The sequence below is a fragment of the Musa acuminata genome, chromosome BXJ2-4 (genome assembly GCF_036884655.1).
Source record: "Musa acuminata AAA Group cultivar baxijiao chromosome BXJ2-4, Cavendish_Baxijiao_AAA, whole genome shotgun sequence".
Taxonomy (NCBI): Eukaryota; Viridiplantae; Streptophyta; class Magnoliopsida; order Zingiberales; family Musaceae; genus Musa; species Musa acuminata.
The window spans coordinates 4,133,401-4,154,377 of NC_088341.1; the positions used below are offsets into that span (position 1 = coordinate 4,133,401).

The 20,977-nt window shown below is 39.6% G+C and overlaps 3 protein-coding genes and 1 non-coding gene across 5 annotated transcripts; 2 read left to right on the forward strand and 2 right to left on the reverse strand.

Annotated features, from left to right (window-relative positions):
* Positions 1-410: 410 nt before the first annotated feature.
* Positions 411-11,824, reverse strand: LOC103980682 (acyl-CoA-binding domain-containing protein 1). Its single transcript, XM_009397142.3, has 6 exons — positions 11,146-11,824; positions 10,456-10,561; positions 10,268-10,371; positions 2,628-2,719; positions 2,334-2,431; positions 411-846 (listed from the first exon to the last, which is right to left on the reverse strand). Exons 1-6 carry the CDS (start codon positions 11,595-11,597, stop codon positions 679-681), a joined length of 1,020 nt encoding a protein of 339 aa, XP_009395417.2. The 5' UTR covers positions 11,598-11,824; the 3' UTR covers positions 411-678.
* Positions 11,825-13,324: 1,500 nt separating this feature from the next.
* On the forward strand, positions 13,325-13,396 carry TRNAP-UGG (transfer RNA proline (anticodon UGG)). Its single transcript has one exon. It is a non-coding gene; the product is annotated as a tRNA-Pro (tRNA).
* Positions 13,397-16,059: 2,663 nt separating this feature from the next.
* LOC103980683 (transcription factor LAF1-like) lies at positions 16,060-18,435 on the forward strand. Of its 2 annotated transcripts, XM_018825011.2 has the most exons (4): positions 16,060-16,471; positions 17,065-17,194; positions 17,725-17,974; positions 18,065-18,435. In XM_018825011.2, exons 1-4 carry the CDS (start codon positions 16,330-16,332, stop codon positions 18,221-18,223), a joined length of 681 nt encoding a protein of 226 aa, XP_018680556.1. In that variant the 5' UTR covers positions 16,060-16,329; the 3' UTR covers positions 18,224-18,435. The 2 variants fall into 2 exon arrangements, with proteins under 2 accessions (XP_018680556.1, XP_009395418.1); XM_009397143.3 differs by having other exon boundaries at positions 16,062-16,471; positions 17,725-18,435.
* A 660-nt stretch (positions 18,436-19,095) lies between these two features.
* LOC135609576 (25.3 kDa vesicle transport protein SEC22-1-like) lies at positions 19,096-20,601 on the reverse strand. The gene is made up of 5 exons (XM_065102970.1): positions 20,266-20,601; positions 19,946-20,106; positions 19,714-19,857; positions 19,557-19,627; positions 19,096-19,467 (listed from the first exon to the last, which is right to left on the reverse strand). The coding sequence occupies exons 1-5, from the start codon at positions 20,457-20,459 to the stop codon at positions 19,360-19,362; spliced, it is 678 nt and encodes a 225-aa protein (XP_064959042.1). The 5' UTR covers positions 20,460-20,601; the 3' UTR covers positions 19,096-19,359.
* Between the last annotated feature and the right edge of the window lie 376 nt (positions 20,602-20,977).

Below are 20,977 nucleotides of genomic sequence, written 5' to 3' on the forward strand. Positions count from 1 at the left end.
TATATGTGTTGTGTGTGTTTATTTCATTAGTACTTTTTATTTGAAATTATTTCGATCACCCTTAAATATAAGTATATATTACATAATTAAATCCATCCATCAGAGAACATAAAAAATCGTACAGTCTGGATTTGTCATTTCGAATAAGATCAGGGCTCACTTCAATAGTTGGAATCAGATTAAGTTCAAGATCAAGAATATGCATCTTGCCCTCAATCGTGTAAGTTTCTTGATCTAACGAGTGTCGATGCATTCGCGTTCAACAAAATGGACGGCTGTGAATGGCCTATCTTCCCTCCTCATGCAGCAATTTTTGGTTCAAATTCCTGATTCGAAAACAAGAAACTATCATAGTGTTATAGACCTAAATGAATTATTATTCGATGAAACAGCAACAGCACAGCAGCAGGTTCAGCAGAACAACATCAGACATCCTCTTCAACAAGAATAAAGCAGTTCAATACAATAATTTTGTGTTACACCTGCGGAAATGCTTCTAGTCTGATCAATATGACACATTCACACAATCCATGGCACTCCCACAAAGAACTTGTGAACTGTAGATGGTAAAGTAGTAGTTTTCACCTCATTGCAGCACTTCACGGTAAACATCGGAGGCTGGTGAATATCTAAATGTAGTCAACTGAAATCTTCCAACATTTGTTGATGGAAGAATGTTCATTTTGAAGTCGCCATGAAATCCCATCGAGATCCACATAGATCAAGTGGTGAGCTTCCATCGCTATCCTTTATATGCTGATCAGCGTGGTGTTCGATGAGCAGCTCAGCAATTTCTTCTCTTTCGCACAGGACGGCGTAATGCAGTGGGGTCTGTCCATCGTTATCCTGTGCATTATTAGCACAAGGAGCCCAAGGCATTGTAAATAAGTAAAAGTTAGAAAGGCAGGAACAAAACAAAATTTTGCCTAGGAATCATGCATGTAAAACAACATTCAACAGCACAAATCAGAGATAGCAAGTTTTCCGCTCATATACACTTCCTATAGGACAGAATGTCAAACCACATCGTTGACTGCCCAAAGTTCAACATTAGATATGATAAGCTTTTTCAGATATTATACAAAGGAATCAACACATGGATTATATACAAAGCATTTCATGTGCCAGCAAAAAAAGAGGGGCCACCAAATGCACCAGGTTCCCACCATAGAGAGCTCATGGAAGGGTCAATCTGTATGCAACCTTGCTCTGAGAATGAAAAGTGGCTATTTCTACACCTTGGAACTATGAGGCCTAAGTCATGATGATTTAACTTTATATCGTGCCTAAACAAACAGTCAGTCCTCTACTAGCATAAAAGATCAAAAGACTGTTAGCACCCGAAAATAAATTGTCATTCTTTGTTACAACTAGGATCTCAACTTGAGATAAGACAACTAGAATCCTGCTCAAAATAAACTCTATTCCTTGTTAAAAAAAAACACATAAATCAGCATATTTAGCATGTCAGCCAAGAGACACTGTAAAAAACTGACAACATCCACATAACATATTTCTTTTACCAAAATCCTTGCGATTTCTAAATTGTACTACCCATATTGAAACCAAATCCTGTGTGTTGTGTCACATACCAGCATATGATTCACGACTAGCACTTTCCATATTGATAAGTCTTAGATGCCATGTAGACCGAAATAAATCAATATCTGGTTCCACTTGATATTAAAACTTTGCTGACCTTCCTTACCAAACAACAGAAGATAATGTGTAGCAGACTTAACACTAAACACCCATACATGCGGATTATACATTTATATCCAAGTTTTCTTAGATTTTGTATGGCTGCTTTTAACATAATTGTGGCTGATCTTAATTAATTGCCCTAAATTTATAATGTGGATGACATAATAGTTTAAGGCAAATAAATAATGTCACGCATGTGAGGATTTGTGATGCTTATGACTTTATAAGATTGAAAGAATATGATCTCAAGATGCAAAGAGTATCTAGCCATCAAAACTAAAGCTATAGAAATAAGCTACCATGACAAAAAAAAAGTTTCTATCTTGTAAATGAGTTATGCTTGAAACTCTCATCAATACAGGATCTGGCTAGAACCAATATGCAGTTTCACCTCTACAAATAGAGAAAATATTTTCATGACTCAACCTTAGTCACCCAAGGTTCACCCTCTATTAGAACAACTGTGAAATTCAGTTTCCTGTCTTAGATATTAGGTTTCAATTGGCAGCATATTTATCCAATGAGTGTGTAGAGTGAAGCACTGAATGATGCACAGGGTGACAACTAAGATCATGCACAGGACTACCACATCTGCAACATATCTAGGACATAAAAAGATGGGTATAAACCTTAGCATTCACATCTGCATCCTTGTTAAGAAGGATTTCCACAACCCTAAAATGTCCACGATCTACAGCCCAGTGCAGTGGAGTCCTCCCTTCACTATCTGCAACAAGCACAGACAAAACATGTGAACCAAATAAGTCAATCAAGAACTACTGAGAAATCGATCAAAATCCACCTAAATTATTTGTTGAATATCGCTACGACAGTCTAAAGTTAGGTGAACCAGTTACGTCGATCAAGAAACTCCAGAAGCATGACAACATTATGAAACAAGATATTTAACACCAAACACAAACCTCTAGAATTCACCAAAGCACCATTAGCAATAAGAGCCAATAGCGCATCAGCTTCTCCATCTCTAGCAAACCCATGTATTGGTTCCAACTTTCTGAAGACAAATACAAGAAAATTAGACTGCTATTTATAAAATAAAACTTAAAAAGAATACATTTGCTAAAAGAGTACTTCAACTGATAACAAGGATGTTTCAGTAATCTAGTTGGCCCACATGACAAGGATTGTTATGCTAGTGTATTATGAGAAATGCTCCAAGGTATACTGCTGCATGCATTACCCACAGGAACAAATCTGACATAATCATGGCATGGATGAAACAGTATGCAATGTGTACCATACAATTATGTTCAGCACAATATGACAATTTTAGTGATGTAAAGAAATACAGGGTATTAATTTAGCTTTGCAGTGATAATGTCATTACACACTATTTGTTTTGGGGTGCTATTTTAGTATTGGTCCCTTCCTTTTAGTGATGTAAACATTGATCCTTGCCTTGTCTCTTACATCCTAACACCAGCAAGTCTCTCAATATTATATTATAAACCATGCTGACCATTACAAGCAGTGACCAAACTTGTGCTCTGGATGGACTAATACTGTTCCAACTGCAAATGGGGAGTTCACGATCACAAAGGCACGACCAAATCTATCAGAGAAGCATTCTACAAGGGCAAAACCTAACTCAGATTCAAGCAACACTTCCAATACTCTAGAAGTACGATGGGGAAGAGTTGCGAAGTAAAATAACCAGCTCGAAACAAGCAGTATAACCCGAGGAATTTGGGTGACGCCAATCAAAGTAACCCAAGTTATGGGGTGGACTTTGCAACAATTGGAAGTCCCTTCAAAGTGCTCGGAAGTTAGCAACCATCAGCTCCTCACCTTCGGGTGATCAGCTACATCGAAGGTAATATGTCCGAGCACTATCATCTCATCATGTTACTTCCAGTAGGTAGCATGGACCTACTTGGAGAAGATGGTAAAGATTTCAAAGATACGAGGGCAAACTTCGCATGAGAGTGCCACAAACTCTTCAAGTTCTGCATCATGCGCTAGTGAAGCTCCACCCAGCAACAGTCAAGCTCTTGTAGGGTGACACCTCTAAGGGGCTTGAAGGCAAACATGAAGGCTCTTCTCTTGCCGACCAATAGATCCAAAAGATTCAACAAGAAGTGTTCCAAGCTAAACCAACTCAGTAACAAGTTGCAACAAAGTGGGTAGATCAAAATCGACGACTCAACAGTAGAAGCTGAGAAGCATGTTATGGCTAATCAATTCATAGCATACAAGAAGGCTAGGGAGTCAAAGGAACAAGTGGGGGGAGAATGTTATGGAGCAATGCAGTCAAAGTGTTTGACGCATGTCCATTAGCTTTTCGGTTCTTGTTTTTCATTGTTTTTTGATATTTTTGAGTGTTTTCTTATAAGCAGATTGTACGGGATAGAAAGTATTACCGTACTGTCACGGACTTAGCTGGTTTTGCCTAAGTTGTGCGGCACCCTTGCGTGTCCGTCCGCAAAGGTCAGCCTCCCCGAAGCCTCCCATTGTCCCTTAGGACCACCAAAAGAGAGAACGGGTTAAAGAGAACGCCTCAATCGGGATCCACAAGCAAACATCTCCGAAAAACACTTCATAGACAATGCAAATTACAAACAGACTTTACAAGCTCTGAACCGTTGCACAACAAAGGGTAAAATGGTCCATTATAGACCGAGAATCTCTCGCACGTGTCCACATGACACAACCTTTATTTACAAGCCTAAAGAGGCCACCAACTCAACTAAAATGGGACTATCAAGCCTTCGGCCGCCCCTCTACATGCTATACAAGGCATGAACATACCAAAAGACACGGACATACATAAGCATTACATCAAACATCCTGTTTCGAAGTTTGTCCGTGACATTCTCCCCCACTTATTCCTTCGACGTCCTCGTTGAAGCCTTTGTTGACACTGCAACTCCTCGCCTTTTGCTGAGTCTTCAATCTTCTGCTCCAGCTACAATGTACCTCTTGGCTCCTAGCTGCTCTCCGCTGCTGTTTTTGAGTAGTCGAACATTTGATCCGCCATGCTGCTTCAACTCACCAATGACTCTGACTCTGGTGTGGGGTTGGCTGAGTTGTGTTAATCCTTGTTGATTCCTGCGGATCCCCCAGATGAAGGAAAAGACCATCCTTACTGCGCCAGTCTCTCAAATTCCACATGCTGCTTGAACTGGGTGGATGCTTGTTGGAGCTTTAACGAGCATCGTCTCGTAAACTTCTAAAGTTTTGGGTCCTCCCTCCACAAAATTTGCTCATTGACTCTTCTTTCACTTAGTTGTCGCATCCAAGTAGGTTCGCATCACTTCCGCTTTCGATTGGCATTTCGTTGGGAAATGAAGCGGACAATCTACTCTCAGTAGCACTGATCACCGTTGGTGAGGATTTGACAACTATTGTCTTCCATTATCTTCGAAGGGTCTTTGAACATATGCAGAGCTCCTCTGCTGGATAGATAAGAGAATTGGGGTACTCGGTTTCACCCATTCTCTTAAGTGTTGAGAAGGCAAAGGTTACTTGACTTCGCCCGCCTCCTCGAGGTTGTACTTCATGCATCGAGCTGGTTACTGGCCTTCGCCTGCCCTTTGCTCACACTTCTGAAGCACATGAAATGTTTGCACTCCTTGCGTTGAGTTAGCTATTGTGATTCACCTTCTCAATGCTATTGAACTTCTGGAATGCAGGAAGTTTTCACCCCAACTTGGAGTAGTTCTCTCATAGGTTTGGTCGCCTCTGGGATTGTACCGTCTTCTCCATCAACCCTGCCGCCTACTCCACTGAGTAGCAAAGGTACAGCACCGCGTACTGCCTGCTTCGTTACTTGGTTATGCACTCTTGCATGACCCGAAGTCCTTCACTTTCGGCTATCTTGATGAGAAGCACATTGACACCGGTCTTACGAAGTTCCTCGGCCTCTACCCTTCCGCCTTGTCTCGGTACTTGGAGATTGCCTCTGCATGCTCCACCTCCTCGGCCCCTTTCACGACCAAGCGCTCTCCCTCCATGAGAGCAAGGGATCAATGACTTTCACGGAAGTTCCGCCTCTGCGGTACCATGGCGTTGCCATGCTCATGGCACTACTATCCGTCGCCTCGCATCTGCATCCCTTTTCTTCACAATCAGTAGATATGCCTCTGTGGCACTCCTCCGAGTCCACCTCCATTCTAACTGATGCTTGATTTTGGGTAGCTAAGTCCCTCTGGACTCGTCGTCGCTTCCTCGCCCTTTTCGACCCCCTGCTTCAACACCTCTGTGTTCTCCAAGTAGCTCTCCTTTGGTCGATGGAAAGACAGACTGCAACTCCCATGCATGGCCTATGCCATCGCATTATAGGGTCTGCACCGATTCTGTTCTCCCTAGCTTCCTTGGTAGCAACGTTCGCTTACTCGACCTTGTCCTCTGACTTGTCAGGCTCCCTTAAGCGAATATGAGCTCTGGAGCAGTCCAACTCTCCAGCTGCTTCGATCATACCTCTGCATGATCAAGTCCCTCCATGGAACTCACTGGTACTTGCATTCGAACTTTTTCCCTTAGTGGAACACAGCCCCCATATGCTGATGACCAAGGTTTTCATCCGATGCAAAATTCGATGCATGCCCGGAAGACCCGCCTCTGCGGTACCATGGCCTTCACTCCTTGAATCCATAGCCCTTCTTGCCGTCGTGTTGTTCACCGAAGTGGAGCTTCCAGTAGCTCCTGATCATACCTCCATATGATCTAGTCCCTCACGGGACTAAGTCGTGTGTATCGCATTGCCACGAACTGTTCCACCACAATCCGCTGTACCATGTCGCCTCCTGGTGACATCTCCATTGCATTCTGATCCTTGTGGAATAAACTCGAATTGTGAACCCTCCATGTATGGCCTCTGCCAATACATCGCAGGGTCTCCTCCACCTTCGATTTTGTTCGCTCCTTTGGCAATCGACCTTCATCCACCCACTCTTGGGTCACACCTAGATGAAGCACTGCTCTAGGACAGTCCGTCGCCTAGTAGCTCCCGAAGTCCACCGACTTCACTGTAATTTGTGCACCATTGTCTGGATCCTGGGCCTCTGCCCCTACCAGCACAATCTCCGCTGCGCACCGCTTCCTTCATGGCAACTTTGAATGACAACACTGTGGCATATTCTTCAAGAGTACCCGCCTCTGCGTCCTCTTGCCCCGTGCTAAGGCCTTCTGAACTCAACTTCGCCTCCGCAAATTTAGTCGCCTTAGTTCCTTCATCAAATGCTCCTCCGAGATAAGGTGCATGTGCCCCGAAGCTCCCTTCGTCTTTGGCACCATGCAAGATGAGTCCGCTCCGTCAGAATGAAAGACCCATGGAACAACATGATCCTACTCTTGCCTCTACAAGAGTTCATGTCCTTGACCTCTGTCTAAGGAAAGCACTGTGCCTCTGCTCCATGTTCCAATTTCTATGCTGGCTCCCTTCATGCGGCTTGGGTACTTCGCCAAGTTACACCCAAGTTGCTCCGCTCCTCATTTTTGCATTGAGTCGATGGTGGCCCTTGCGCCCACCATTCCACGGGTCAGCCCTCCCTTGAGTCCGATCTCCATATCGACTCCAAGTGTGCCTCCATTTGAGTTGCTTTGGGTCGCTCCCCCACTTGATCTCGCAATGCATCCACCAATGCATTCTCTCGAGCGAGATCATGCGACGACTCCTCACCGCTTGCTCGGTCCATTGAGCTTCGTGGAGTTGTTGTTTGTTGAGGTACTCCTCCTCAACATGTGCGGTCCGTCGCACATGATTCTCCCTCTGGAGAGCCGGGACTTTATCCCTCCTGGATAACTGTCCCATTAGATCAACATCACTCTTCGTTTCGGAGACCACCATCCCCTTGGACTACTCCGATCTGCTGAACAAACTGTGCATTGTTCTGCCTCCTGCAAACGCACTTGCTAGATTGCGACTCCCCGTCAATACAGTCCCCGCTGCACCCCTCAAGGCCTAGCAACATGCTGAACTCATTGCACACTTCAGCCTCCTACGGACGTATCCTTCACATGCCGAAGAGAAAGTTTCAATGCTCCATGGCGCCGAGTTTCGGTCGCCTTGGGATGGCCACGAACATTCCATCATCCGCATACAAGCCCATGCATGAGTATCGAATTCTTTGAGTTAGCAATTCCCCTCACCTCTGTGAGCTTTGCACAACTCTTTCGATCGCTTGAACAACTCATTCCACCTTGCATGGTCTCATCCTTTACCAAGCGCCTCGCTTGCCTTGAGCACCATCAAGTATAGTTGTCAACGTTGAGCCGTAGCTCAAACTCAGCCATTCTAACCTTTGTGCGCTCCACATTCTTCCAAGCTTGTCTGTTCTCGTGGTGCCTCTTGCGCGAAGGGTTGGCCATTCCTCTGAATGCCAATCTCAGATGCCCGCTCCTCTGAGCGACTCCTTTTCCCTACATCTCCATGCCCGTTTTCCCCCAAACGGTCGCGTGTGTGCTGACTGCCCTCAACGCAGCCCCGCTAGGTGCCCCACATTTGCATGCTAAGTGTTTCTATGAGTGCTTGTCCCGCTCTGATACCATTTGTCACGGACTTAGCTGGTTTTGCCTAAGTCGTGCGGCACCCTTGCGTGTCCGTCCGCAAAGGTCAGCCTCCCCGAAGCCTCCCATTGTCCCTTAGGACCACCAAAAGAGAGAACGGGTTAAAGAGAACGCCTCAATCGGGATCCACAAGAAAACATCTCCGAAAAACACTTCATAGACAATGCAAATTACAAACAGACTTTACAAGCTCTGAACCGTTGCACAACAAAGGGTAAAATGGTCCATTATAGACCGAGAATCTCTCGCACGTGTCCACATGACACAACCTTTATTTACAAGCCTAAAGAGGCCACCAACCAACTCAACTAAAATGGGACTATCAAGCCTTCGGCTGCCCCTCTACATGCTGTACAAGGCATGAACATGCCAAAAGACACGGACATACATAAGCATTACATCAAATATCCTGTTTCGAAGTTTGTCCGTGATAGTACGCCCCATTTTGCTTCGTTGAAAGTGTTTTTATTTTATGTTTTTGTTTTGGAAAACTCAAAAACATTTCTGGTTATATGGTTTTGCACAAAGGGAGAAATAGCTAAAATGACACGGTTCTCGCGTGCCACGGACTGAAATCTAGCTGACTGACTTACGGTGTGAAACGTCAACTGTCTTAGCACCCTGAAACGCCTAGGTGGGGTTGGATGAGGCTTTAATTATATGTTTGAGGGGTGGTGCAAAAACTTTAGTGTGTCTACTTTATGTTTGACGAAAGTGCTAGGTGAATATTGGCATGCACGTGCGCCTTCGAACCCCCCCCATTTTGTGTTCGACTATTCAAACCGTTACCTAAACACTCAACCCATTTCCAAGAGCCTTTTGTGCCTAATAAAAGTTGGTTGCTTTATGTTGCTTGTGATCCTAGTTATCTTGCCCTTATCGTGTGTGACAGTGACATACACCCGCACGTTCGCCTTTCTCCGTGTAGGTCCTTTGCAAACCATATGAGGTTAAAGTATAGGCTAACCCCTATGAACGAATATTGTTTGGGTGCCGCATGCCTTAGGCAATCCCAACTAAAGACATGACAAATTGTCAAATAACCATATGTTGTTGATTCTAGATGCGTTCCCTTGCTTTAAAAAAAAAAGAAAAAGAAAGAAATCAAGGCTGGAAGGTCAGCACGAAGTTCAGATTTCATCCAGAGGGAGAAATGCTTTTACTTACAATTAATATTTGAAAATATCAGATTAGTAGACATGGTGGTATCATAATTATAAAAGAGCTCTTATTAAGAAATTGTACCCTCTATTGTCTGACAATGAGTGCTGTTGTATGACTCAAATGACTAAAGAAGTTGACAACTGTAAGGGTCAGAACTCGACATAGGATAATTGAGCCAATTTTGGACTGTTGTCATATATGTCCCATTCCAATAACCAGCTAGTAATTCGCTAGATCACTGTCATCGTCATCTTCTTCTTGAATACTTCTAATCTTTTTATTTTTTTCCTGACAAAATCAGGTTGGTTATGGAGCATCAGTTCAAGAAGAATTAACTAACACAAACTTTAGCAGAAATCAGAAATCACAGAAGAGAGGATCCCACCTATAATGTTTATCAGAGAGGACCTTACTGGAACCTTCAAGTACCCTCACCCACTTAAATGGAAACTTCTTGTGGTTCCCTTAGAGGTGGAATGAGTAAGCAACTGAGAAGCAAACATGTTTTGATCTAGCAAATGTGTTTTCCTTCTAAGATAGCAATGTAATAAAGCATAACGTAATTAATATGATAGACTACAGCCTGTTAAGCCAGATTATCATTAAAATTATCAGAAGTAGAAAAGATATAGTTACATAATTTTTTGAAGATATAAATATGATAAAATTAAGCAACAAATAAGGAAGACAAGAAAAAAGTGACAGTGCTAGCATTATCCAAGGCCATTTGTATTACAATCATGTAATACATCAAACTTAAACCTGAAAAGAAAAAACAATGGGCATAATAGAAAAGCAAATAGAATCTTAGACTAATCTCACACAATCAATCAAATACAACAGAAACCTCTGTGGGTACTAAAAATCTTACGAATCAGTTTCTGACTCTTCCTCATGCACAAAGCTGCTAAAAACTGGCCCCATAGTTCCCTTTGCAGTTGAACTAGATGGCAAAGTATCTTTGTCATTCTTTTTCTGTAATTGTCATTCCATGACTTATCAGAACATAGTTTCAAGTTCAACAACAGGAGGAAAAAACCTAAAAAATTAAGAACTTGCCTTGGTGGAACCATCTGCCCAAGAAGGGTATAGCTCGCTGATAATCATGATGTACATCTGCATAGCTTCTTCTGGGGGCATAGTACCCAATCTCTGCCAGGCATTCCTTACAAGATATCACCAAGATTTTTTGTATCAATTAAGTGTCAGAAAAATCAATGAGTACAGAAGAAAAAAAGGCTTAAGAGTCTAACATTTCAAAAAAATGAAGCATGATCGATGAGTTCAGCAATAGTTCTGGAGCTGACAATAATATCTTAACTGTTGGTAGTATGAGGACCGAATGTACCTCAATTTTGTAAAATCAAGGCTTATGAAAAATGCAAGGCAACTGCCTTTGAAGTGACAGATATAACCCGTTGTGGCTACACAAATTCTACAAGCTTTGGATGATAATTTTTGGATTTGATTAAAAAAATCAGACCATATTCAGAATCCTAGTAACTTCGAAGGGTGATCTGGATGCAATAAAATTTAAAACATCTGACTAAAATCTATTATCCATTTTTTTTACGTGGCAGTGATAATTCTTTTTTTGCCGTTCACCGCAGCTAACTAGGATCATGTGCTTTGAGCAAATCAGCATACTTAATTTACATCGTGTATGATGGCACACAAGCAAGCCCAATTTGGAAGGGAAATGCTAGCGACAATTTCTTGAATCCAATAGACTATATCCCCAGTACATACCACTTCGCACGAGCAGTCATCTTTAGCGCAGATGGCTGAGGCACAGTGCATGGCCCCTCGGTTGCAATCTTGTACAGCCCATACAACAGCAGCTGCACATCATTCGAAACCTTCGCAGAATTCTTGTCAGCAGCCGTTGCAGCGACAAAAGCTGTGGCAGCACTGAAGGTTTCATCCAATTCCGTGCTCTCGATCCCTTCCCAATCACTGTCGTCATCCAAAAGACTCTCCTTCTCCTTGCCCAAGAGCGCCGTTACTTCTCCCGCCTTCTCCGAAACATCAAGCAACGAAGGCCCACCGTCGCCCGGGGTGTGGGAGGTCAGTTCATGCTCGCGCACGACCCTGAGGTTGTCCTCCTTGAAGGAGATGGCAACGGAGATGAGCTTCGCTATGAGAAAGGAGCAGACGAGGCCGATGATCACGGCCTGGCAGAGCTCCAGCCAATCTCCCATGTCCAAATCGAAGAACGATGCGAAATTGGAGAAAGGGGATCAAAATTAAAGCATCGGATGAGCGATTCTTCTTCCAAACGAACCCTAGAAACCGGTGACCTCAACGTCGCCGGACCGATCGAAGAAGCCCGAGACGAATCCACCCAGAAACCCTCGAGAGTGGAAGAGCAGGAGGAGCAGCGAGGGTTCGCCTCTTTGCCAACAACGAGGACAGCGACCGAGAAACCCAAAAGTGTCAGCTATTAGAGACGCGGGATTTTGCGGTATTTTTAGTTGGAGGAATTAATTTAGAAAGCATATTCTCCACCTTCGCTTCTATTACCCCATTAGTACCTGCTTTGTACTGGAGCGTAGATGGCTTCAAAACACGGGACCCACTTTATTCCCAGTGACAAAGCAGGTGTTTCGGCCGGGTGTTCGTCGTTAGTGGAATTAAGGTAATGAAACGAACACCGACGTGGAGGGATCATCTGAAATGTTGTTGCTGATGGAAATGGGACCGGCCGTGACACGTGGAATTATTCGTTTCATCCAAAATAAATAAGTTATGAGATTAATTATTTTTAAAATGATAAATAACGAATTCCATCCCATCATAAGTAATTTTTAAAAAAGATTTCAAATAATGAATTTTATGAATTATTTTTTTAGGACTGTGCACATATGGGATGAGAGGTATGAAATGAAATCTTTGGTACAATTTTTAGGACTGAAATTTTTTAGATAAAATAAATGACCATAACATATGTTAGCTCGATCCAAAGGAAATTATGTGGAAGTTTTACAAAATGATCATAAATTGATTCTAATGACCTAAGTTATATGCATTATAACACAAGAAAAGGCTTTCAAAATTTATTTTCGGAGCAAGAATGAAACTCATTATTACCATAGCTTTTAATAATATAATCATGATTTATCATTATATATGACTATCTCAATCGACTAGTAAATATGAGAGATTAACCTTTTTAGGCTAACCCAACAAAAATATAAAAAATATATATATTTATAATAAAGTTAGCATATGATAGATTAAAATATAATAAAAATAAAATTATCAACTCTAATTATCCATTTTATGTGGTAGATATAGGTTACTCAATCAATATGAAACTAAATAATCCTATTAATGCTCTCTCCCATAAGAGAGCCAACCATTTAGTCGATCAGCCAACCATTTAGAAGATCAGTCAATATGAGACTAAATAATCTTATCACGTATAAAAAAAAAAAACTCTTAGAGAGAGAATAAATTACCTATTTTAATCGGTGGTAATAATTCATCATACATTATGATTCTAAAATTATGAATGTTATGATATGTTAGTATTAGTATCTTATGCCATTCTTCCAAATTATAATAGGAACATCATCAGTTTAATCAAAACCTTATATGTAAGTGGATTTATAGTATTACATATTGTATATCCTAATTATAGATACTTCTCTCTCTACTTTTAACTTTTAAGCATCTATTGTAATAATCTAACACACACACACATATATATATTAATGATAAGTCAAAGTCTTTACTAAATCAATTGACCTTTCTAAATATGTCGAATAAGATTTTAAATGCTCAATCTTTAATAAGAGAATTTGGTATATTATCACCAAATTAATATTTAAGGTGTAATCCCTTTTACTAATATTTTCTCTAGGAAAATTAAGATAAATAGATAATTAATTATAAATTATAATATTTTTACCCATAATCATGAAATGGGCGTTTGGTCTAGTGGTATGATTCTCGCTTTGGGTGCGAGAGGTCGCGAGTTCGATTCTCGCAACGCCCCTTTATGTTTTGTTTTTATTTTAAAGTATTATTAATTTCATTTCATTTTTTAACGTATTTTACCATTCAACAATGCCATGTGTTTTGTTGTTTGTGGACCAAAAAAGATAATGATATGTCATATTTTTTTTACAAAACATATTACATTAATCTAAATTATCGGTATGTCATATAAGAACATAAGAATTGGTTATATGCGTTTAGGAAATGAGAGTGACAGTTGGTAAATTAACTCGAAGTAATATATCGATATTTCATATTCAAAGGAGTGAATATTAAAATAACTGAACTTTGATGGGTATTTACGTAATTATGTCAATATGAATCATTGACAAGTCTTCTTCCATCAATCAATCACAATAATATTTTTGGTTTTTGTTAATCGAGATTAAGAATTTTGACTCACATCATAGAGCTATTAGTGATTTATTTTATTTGTTATTTTATCAATAATGATTGTTATCTGTCATATTTTGGATACAATGCCCATTACATTATTCATCGTATGAATAGAAATGTAGATGTTAGTATGAACCTAAGGGATGCGAGTTAAGAATTTAAGAATAAAATATATGCCTTAAGAAATGAAAGTAAAAATTCAAAAAATTAAAAAAGAAAATAATTTAAATTAAATGAATTTTTGAATATCTCACATTGAGAGGGATAAATATGAAAATAATTGTCCATAGAGGGATATGCATGGAATATTATCCACATGAATCATTGACCAACATCCAACAATCAATCACAATAATATTTTCAATTTATTGTTAATCAAGACAAAAAAAAATTAAATCTGTCTCTAGTGAAACATTTGGATTGGTCAGAGCAACATTACATAAATTGGAGCATGATATAGGTTATTTAATGTATGTTAATGATCTTTTCGGAACGGCCAATCAATTGCCTTTTACTTCATTATAATGAAGGATATTTTTCTTTTTTCTTCTAAAGAGAGCTTCTGATGCTTGAGGAATCTTCATCAAGTGTTGACCTTTTCTCTGCCACTATTAGCTAAACTAAGAATGGCAGAAATCAATAAAGTAATCAATCAGAAGACCCAATCCTTCTCAATTCACATAATTTTATTCACTTTATTAACACAGCATTTCATGACTGAGTGAAAGAATAAACAATTTCTTAGAAGGCTTGATGATTCAAATGTCAAAGGGATTAGTTGATAGTACAGATTCATTTTGTGAAGGAGCTGGTATTTTGTCCACAAAAAAAGATTTGCACATTTCCTTGAAGTCAATATAACAATATTGAATTCTTAATTACTTGAAGTACTCAGTTTGTCCATGCTTCAGTAATACTGCAATAAACATTTTGTTTTAGATTCACCAAATGATAGAGGTAGTAGATGTCTAACAGTATTTAGATACCACTTGGCTTGTCCACAAGATTCCTGCATCACTAGTTTGAGTCATCAACTGGGGAAGAAACATGTTCTGTAGATTAGGTCTTGTACAACCCACTTGGGTAGCCATGCCTAACCTTCATATCTGTTCTTAATTACCAGTCCCCAATCATGGAAACTATTGACCAATAATGTTTAATTTAGTGTTATGGATGCCAACAGGAAAGTTATATATTTCTTTCTTTTTTTATGATGATACAGTAAGATTATTCTTGGTCAGCTTTGATACAATTAATGGCTGGTTGTTGACCTTTAATACATACCAAGCATGTGGAAGCTGGACTAGGTGAAGCTTCATGAAGTAACATGTAGAGATAATTAATGAAGATTATTCCCTTTTATTGGGAGTTTTCTTTATCACACTGAGGATGAAATCCCAGCCAGTGAATTGGCCAAGGAAAATGACAGCTTACTGTTCTGTATCATTCTATATTCAGAAGTTTCAGGCCATTCTGCAATGGATTCAGCTTACTCTTTAAGTATTTTAACCAACCTTTAAACATAAGCCTAACCTTTTCCATATCCTACTAAGATTGACAAGCACTCCTCAACATCCTTAGCATTCTATGTGCCATAAAGAAAACCCAGTTTTGTGTTTCATATTTGTATTAACCTCATTCACCAATCCATGTAGATACATCAGTTAGAATTCGACAAGTTGGGTTGATGAGAACTTTAAGCACCATGAAGGTAAATCTAGCTTGCCTACAATGTAGAACCAAATGAAGCAAACATGAGAGGGGGATCCTAATTTTTTATTTATATTAAAGGTATAAGAGTTCACAGTGAGAGAGAAAGCCAAATTTCTAGTAGTCATTCCTATTTGTGGAAATTAAGCATTGTCATCAATTTAACAATACCTATCTAAATTGCATGTGTAAATTAAGCTGATATGGTAAGTTCGGAGGACTCGAGGATTTGGACTTGCCATGGAACTTTGCTTGGACTACAGAAGATGAGAAAGAAGAGAAGAAAGTCAGAGAGATGAGTTCTGAGTTAATTAATGAGTTGATGTTCCATGTTTGGAACTAACACAAAAATGCAAGCTTTCAACTGTAGTTAAACTGGCACATCAAAGAGTCAGATGCTGCAGAATGATTGATGATAAACTTAAAGACCTCGGTTTTTAATAAATTTGGTCTTACTTTGAAAACAGCTTGCTTATTTTCAACCTTTTGATACAATTGGCTGAGTTCATGCAAAATTTTAATCAGGACTCTACTGAAACTTGGGTTCCTGTGAAAACAATCTCTCTGGTTGATAATAAAAAATCATGACCAATAACAAACAGTGCAAAGCCTTGATCATTAATGCATCTTTATAAATTTGTTTATTGAATGTGATCAGGAAATTAATTTTCTATGGATAAAAAATATATGAAGTAGTAGTGATTACCTCTTTAAATCCTAAGCTTTGTCGTTCGAGCATCATGCAGAACCAGAGACCGAAGTTGAGTCTTCTCATCATCTATCCCCTGAATTGGTAGGCTGGGGTTGCCTTGTGACAGCTGCAAGATGAGGACAGAGTTTAAGAACTGCAAGAAGCCAGAGGTGGATTACAGGAAGGGGCTATGGTCACCTGATGAGGACCAAAAGCTCAGAGATTCAATCCTTCAGCATGGAGTCAGCTGTTGGAGTGAAGTTCCTGCCAAAGCTGGTGAGCTCTTGCATTAATGCATTCAGTTTCTTTGCCTCAACACTTCACACATGTAATCTTTTCCTGCGGGTCTAATTAAGATCTGCAGAGTAAGCTGTCTTTCTACAAACAATGGCATTCAGATTCACACTTTAGTACAGAAATGACTAGTATACAACGACACATTATCTGCACTATGAATGTGGAGGAGAATACATCAGAATTAATCCAGATATAAACGATCAAGTGTCCTCTAATAAGAACCATCACAGACTGCATCTTTCTTGCAATTTATATCATCTGCTATATATTTTTGATATCGATGTCATGCAATGCAACAATAGCTAGCAAGTAGAACAACCTACAGCTTTGTAACTTATTTCTGATATGCAGTTTCATTACTGCATATATAATTAAATCTTGCTGAAAATGAAAGAAAGACTTCTTGCGACTTGTTTCCTTCTTCTTGATCGGTTCTCAAGGCCTCCTGCAGGTAAGTTTTACTCTTCTTATGCTGATGAAACAAAATAAATCATGTTCAGATTTGTTTGCATGGGTAGTGTTTCTCTGCAGAAAATTCTTCTCTGCCTTTTTATATTGCTTGATTCTGATAGGCTTGCGGCGAAATGGAAAGAGTTGCAGATTGAGATGGATCAACTACCTCAGGCCTGGTCTAAAACGTGGAAACTTTTCACCAGAGGAGGAGGAGACCATCGTGAAGCTTCAGTCCAAGTTGGGGAACAAGTAAGCTATTTTTCAGATTTCCAAATTGTTTACTCTTAGCAGTTAGAATGAAGTAAACAACACAGATATCTGCAAAATGATTGAACCAAAAGTTAGATTTTGAATATGCCAATTCAACATCAACATCTGAATTCTGATCCAATAACAAAAATACCCCTATTTGACATTCCATATTGGCAGTTTAAATGGATTTCATGGGTTAGATAATGCAAAACATACAAGGAAATAATTGTTAGATGGAAATACTATATTAAAACTTGTAGTATCCAAGTTTGGCATGCATATATCATTCTATACTTCATAGCTGTAACGAACAATTTGGATCTGATTTCGACGAAATCTTGTTGTCAATTTTAATGTCATAAAGAACCACCACAAACTCTTCCAATGAAATCAATCATCTTCCGAAGGATGATATTTAACATTTTGCAATCTTTCATGAATATTTAGTTTCACATTTTTATCTGACCACTGATCACTAGAAAAAAATAGCAAAAAATAGATGATACATATGCATTATTTTGTTACAGGTGGTCACAAATAGCAATGCAACTACCTGGAAGAACAGACAATGAAGTTAAGAACCACTGGAACTCCTACATGAAGAAGAAGATCACAAAGCCTCAAGAACTACACACCTCTAGCTCAGCAAGCTCAGCTCTTAATCTGACCATCCAAAGGCTAACAATGCACAAAGAAGAGAATGATCATGGTGTTCCAAGTGCTGCAAGAGGATATACTGAGGCACTTGAAGCATGTCTGAAGAACTATGACCAATCTGTGAGTCAAAACATTGGTGGTGTCCAAAACAGGACAGCAGCAGATCACTTCCCCAAGGTTTTATTTGCTGATTTCTTGTCATTTGAGCAGGCCAACTGGGACAGCTTGTTCAACTTGGATGATGCAATTAACAATCAGTGGCACTGCAATAATTTCTACACAGCTTCACAAGTCGATGCACAGTATGGAAATAATGTCATCGTTCCAAATGGTTTCAGATTCACCAACACTTGTGGGCAGTTTGAATGAGAGTTTGAGCTGATGGTAAACATTGATGGTTCTCATTCCTTCAAATTCAGTGTTATTTACTAAAGACAATGAGAGTATGACTGAAATGCAATAGCTAAATAACTTTTAGTCCCACAATTCATGTAATAAGTTCTTTAATGACTTGTTTGAGACATTGCTTTGTATAAAGCTCAATCATGTAATCAATCTAGATTGAGACATTATGCCTTATTGTTGTTGCTCATATAATTCGTGTTCTTGGCCCTTCGTGGCTTGTTGAGCTCTTCTCCGCACCATGACGGAAGGCACAAGTTATCTTCTTCATCAACAAATTGTAACAATTCATGAAATCAATTGCTAGTCCATACTCAAAATTATGATGTCATGAATCAAAAAGTTCATAGGAAAGATTTGGAGAAAAATGTAGAATGCTTATGAGCATTGTGCAGGCATCTCAGTTAACTACACTCAATTTCATTAAATCACAAACATAAAATCATGCCTGTGAAAATGTTCTCTGTGACAGAATTCTGGCTTGAATTCTTGAAATCAACAAGCAACATATTAGGATTAATCAAGGTTATAGTACACAATCGTTCTTGATAAAGCATTGCTAAGATTGTTTGGTAACTAGACTCAGTGCATGATCTTCTTAGCAATTGATGTGAGCTTGGAAATCTACCTACACTTGAAAGAACTCAGCGGCATAATGTCAACTCTTCAAGACATGAATTCATATGAAACAATCATTCTACATGAATTGCATCATTGCAGAAGGAAATGAACAAATAATTTTTTAACATCAGTTGCCTAATTGGCAGAATGAGGTTACATAGAATCTAGTATTTGTAACACAATTCTTTGTGTACTTAACTAATTAGTATGGACTTGTTTAGAAGAACTTCCAGATTTACGAATTCTCTTCTTTTGGTTTTCATCATTTAGATCACCAATTCATAATTCATTTGAAGGTGAAAATCTTCTGGTATTTTGATATCTTGAATGAATTCAAGTCTCTCGGGGCAGAATTCACAAGTAGATCGATCATCAATGTGAATTACATCAAAGTCATCACTTTTGCATCCGCTGATGGCCGAATTGGTAGTGCTTCTTTGAATCATACCAGTTGCTGTCTCCACTCCCATAGTTCTTGGATATCACCATGCTGTCAGTGTGTTATACTCATTCAGGACAACACCAGTCCACAAGAGGATTGCAGCTACCATCACAAGAATTGTGATTGGAGTCCATTTCAAGGCAATCACCTGCTTGTGCCAAGACAAATAAAGGTTCTCTTTCTGATGCTGTGTTTTTGCTGCACAAAATTGCCTCAGGCAACTGCTTTCATACTGACCTCAAGAAGATGTGAGCTCCAAATTGTAGCTTGTGCATGGGTGATGGTAGCAGATGTTCCCACATCAGTTCCTGCAATTTACACAAACAGTTCTAATCTCTACACAAACTATATTCTACATCTTCCACATAAAAGAAAACAAACTTGGGGATTTCACCTGATGTTTGACAGTTCCTCAGTATGTTAGAGAACTCTTGTGTGGGGATATCGACATAGTTTCTGCGATCAGAATTCAGCTTATATAGATTTGCCTGAGTTCTCGTGTCCAAATACCGGTTTCTGATATTGCCAATGACATAATCTACAAGGCATGATGTTTACCAGAGTATCAAATTAAGCAGAAAAAACTCAATGTGTTAGGTAAAAATCATTCAAACAAAATGAGTTACCAAATCTTGTGAACGAATATGGCTCCAAGAATGACTCTACAATTCTGTTGTCTACCTTCTCAAGTTCCTCATGGAGATCCTGCAGATAGTGAAATGCCAGCTTCCTTGGATACCAGGCATCACAGAGAGCAATGCAGCAAGTTCCATTTCCAATGAGATAGCTGGATACCAATTTATGCACGAAGAAACTAGGGGTCAGGAGATCAAAGAAACACCATACTTGTGCTCTCCTATGATCATGTCATCATCAGATGAGTCTTTCATGCAACCTCACTCTCTCCTGTTCTGCTTTCTATAACCATTCAAAAGATGAAACTTACTGGAAACAGCAGTGATCAACGAGGATGGTCATCTTGGGCTTTGTCAAAGCTCCTGCTGAGATCTCCCTAAGCACAAGCACTGCCTTCTGCCTGTAAGATTGTAAGAAGGCCTCATTGTCTTCGATCAAGTGGGCTGGTGTCTGAGACAAGGGCATGCCATCTCTCAACCTGCCCACCAACGTCAGCTTAACCATCTCTGACCTTCCACCCTCTCATAAAACTCAAGGGAATTTGGTGATGATGGATGCAGGAGGCTGAAGGCTGGAGAGATGGATCAAGACAACTCTTATAGGAAGAGCCAAAGAGGCAGTGTGGGCATGGGAAAGGCAAGCTAAGCTTAACAGGGAACAACAAGGAGAGGATTGGAGAGCAAGTTATACCTTTAGGAGCCCAAAGAAAGCTTAAGGAGGTGGAGATAAGCATGGTCAAGCCATCAACAAGCTGTCCCATACAAAAAGCCAGCGGTTACAGTTTCCACACACTGCCTTTATTCCACTTTATTGAGAGCTTTAGGCAATCCAAAACAGTGAATGAATACTTCCTTCATAAGAAAGATTCTTTCTTTGCAATATGAATTATAATTTATGTAAAAATATTCAGTAAATTATAATTCATAAAAAAATATTTTTTATTACATGATTGATAACTATATGATCTTTTTGATTATGGGGGTTATTATTTTCTTTTCTTTTAATGAAGTGAAACAATGTTT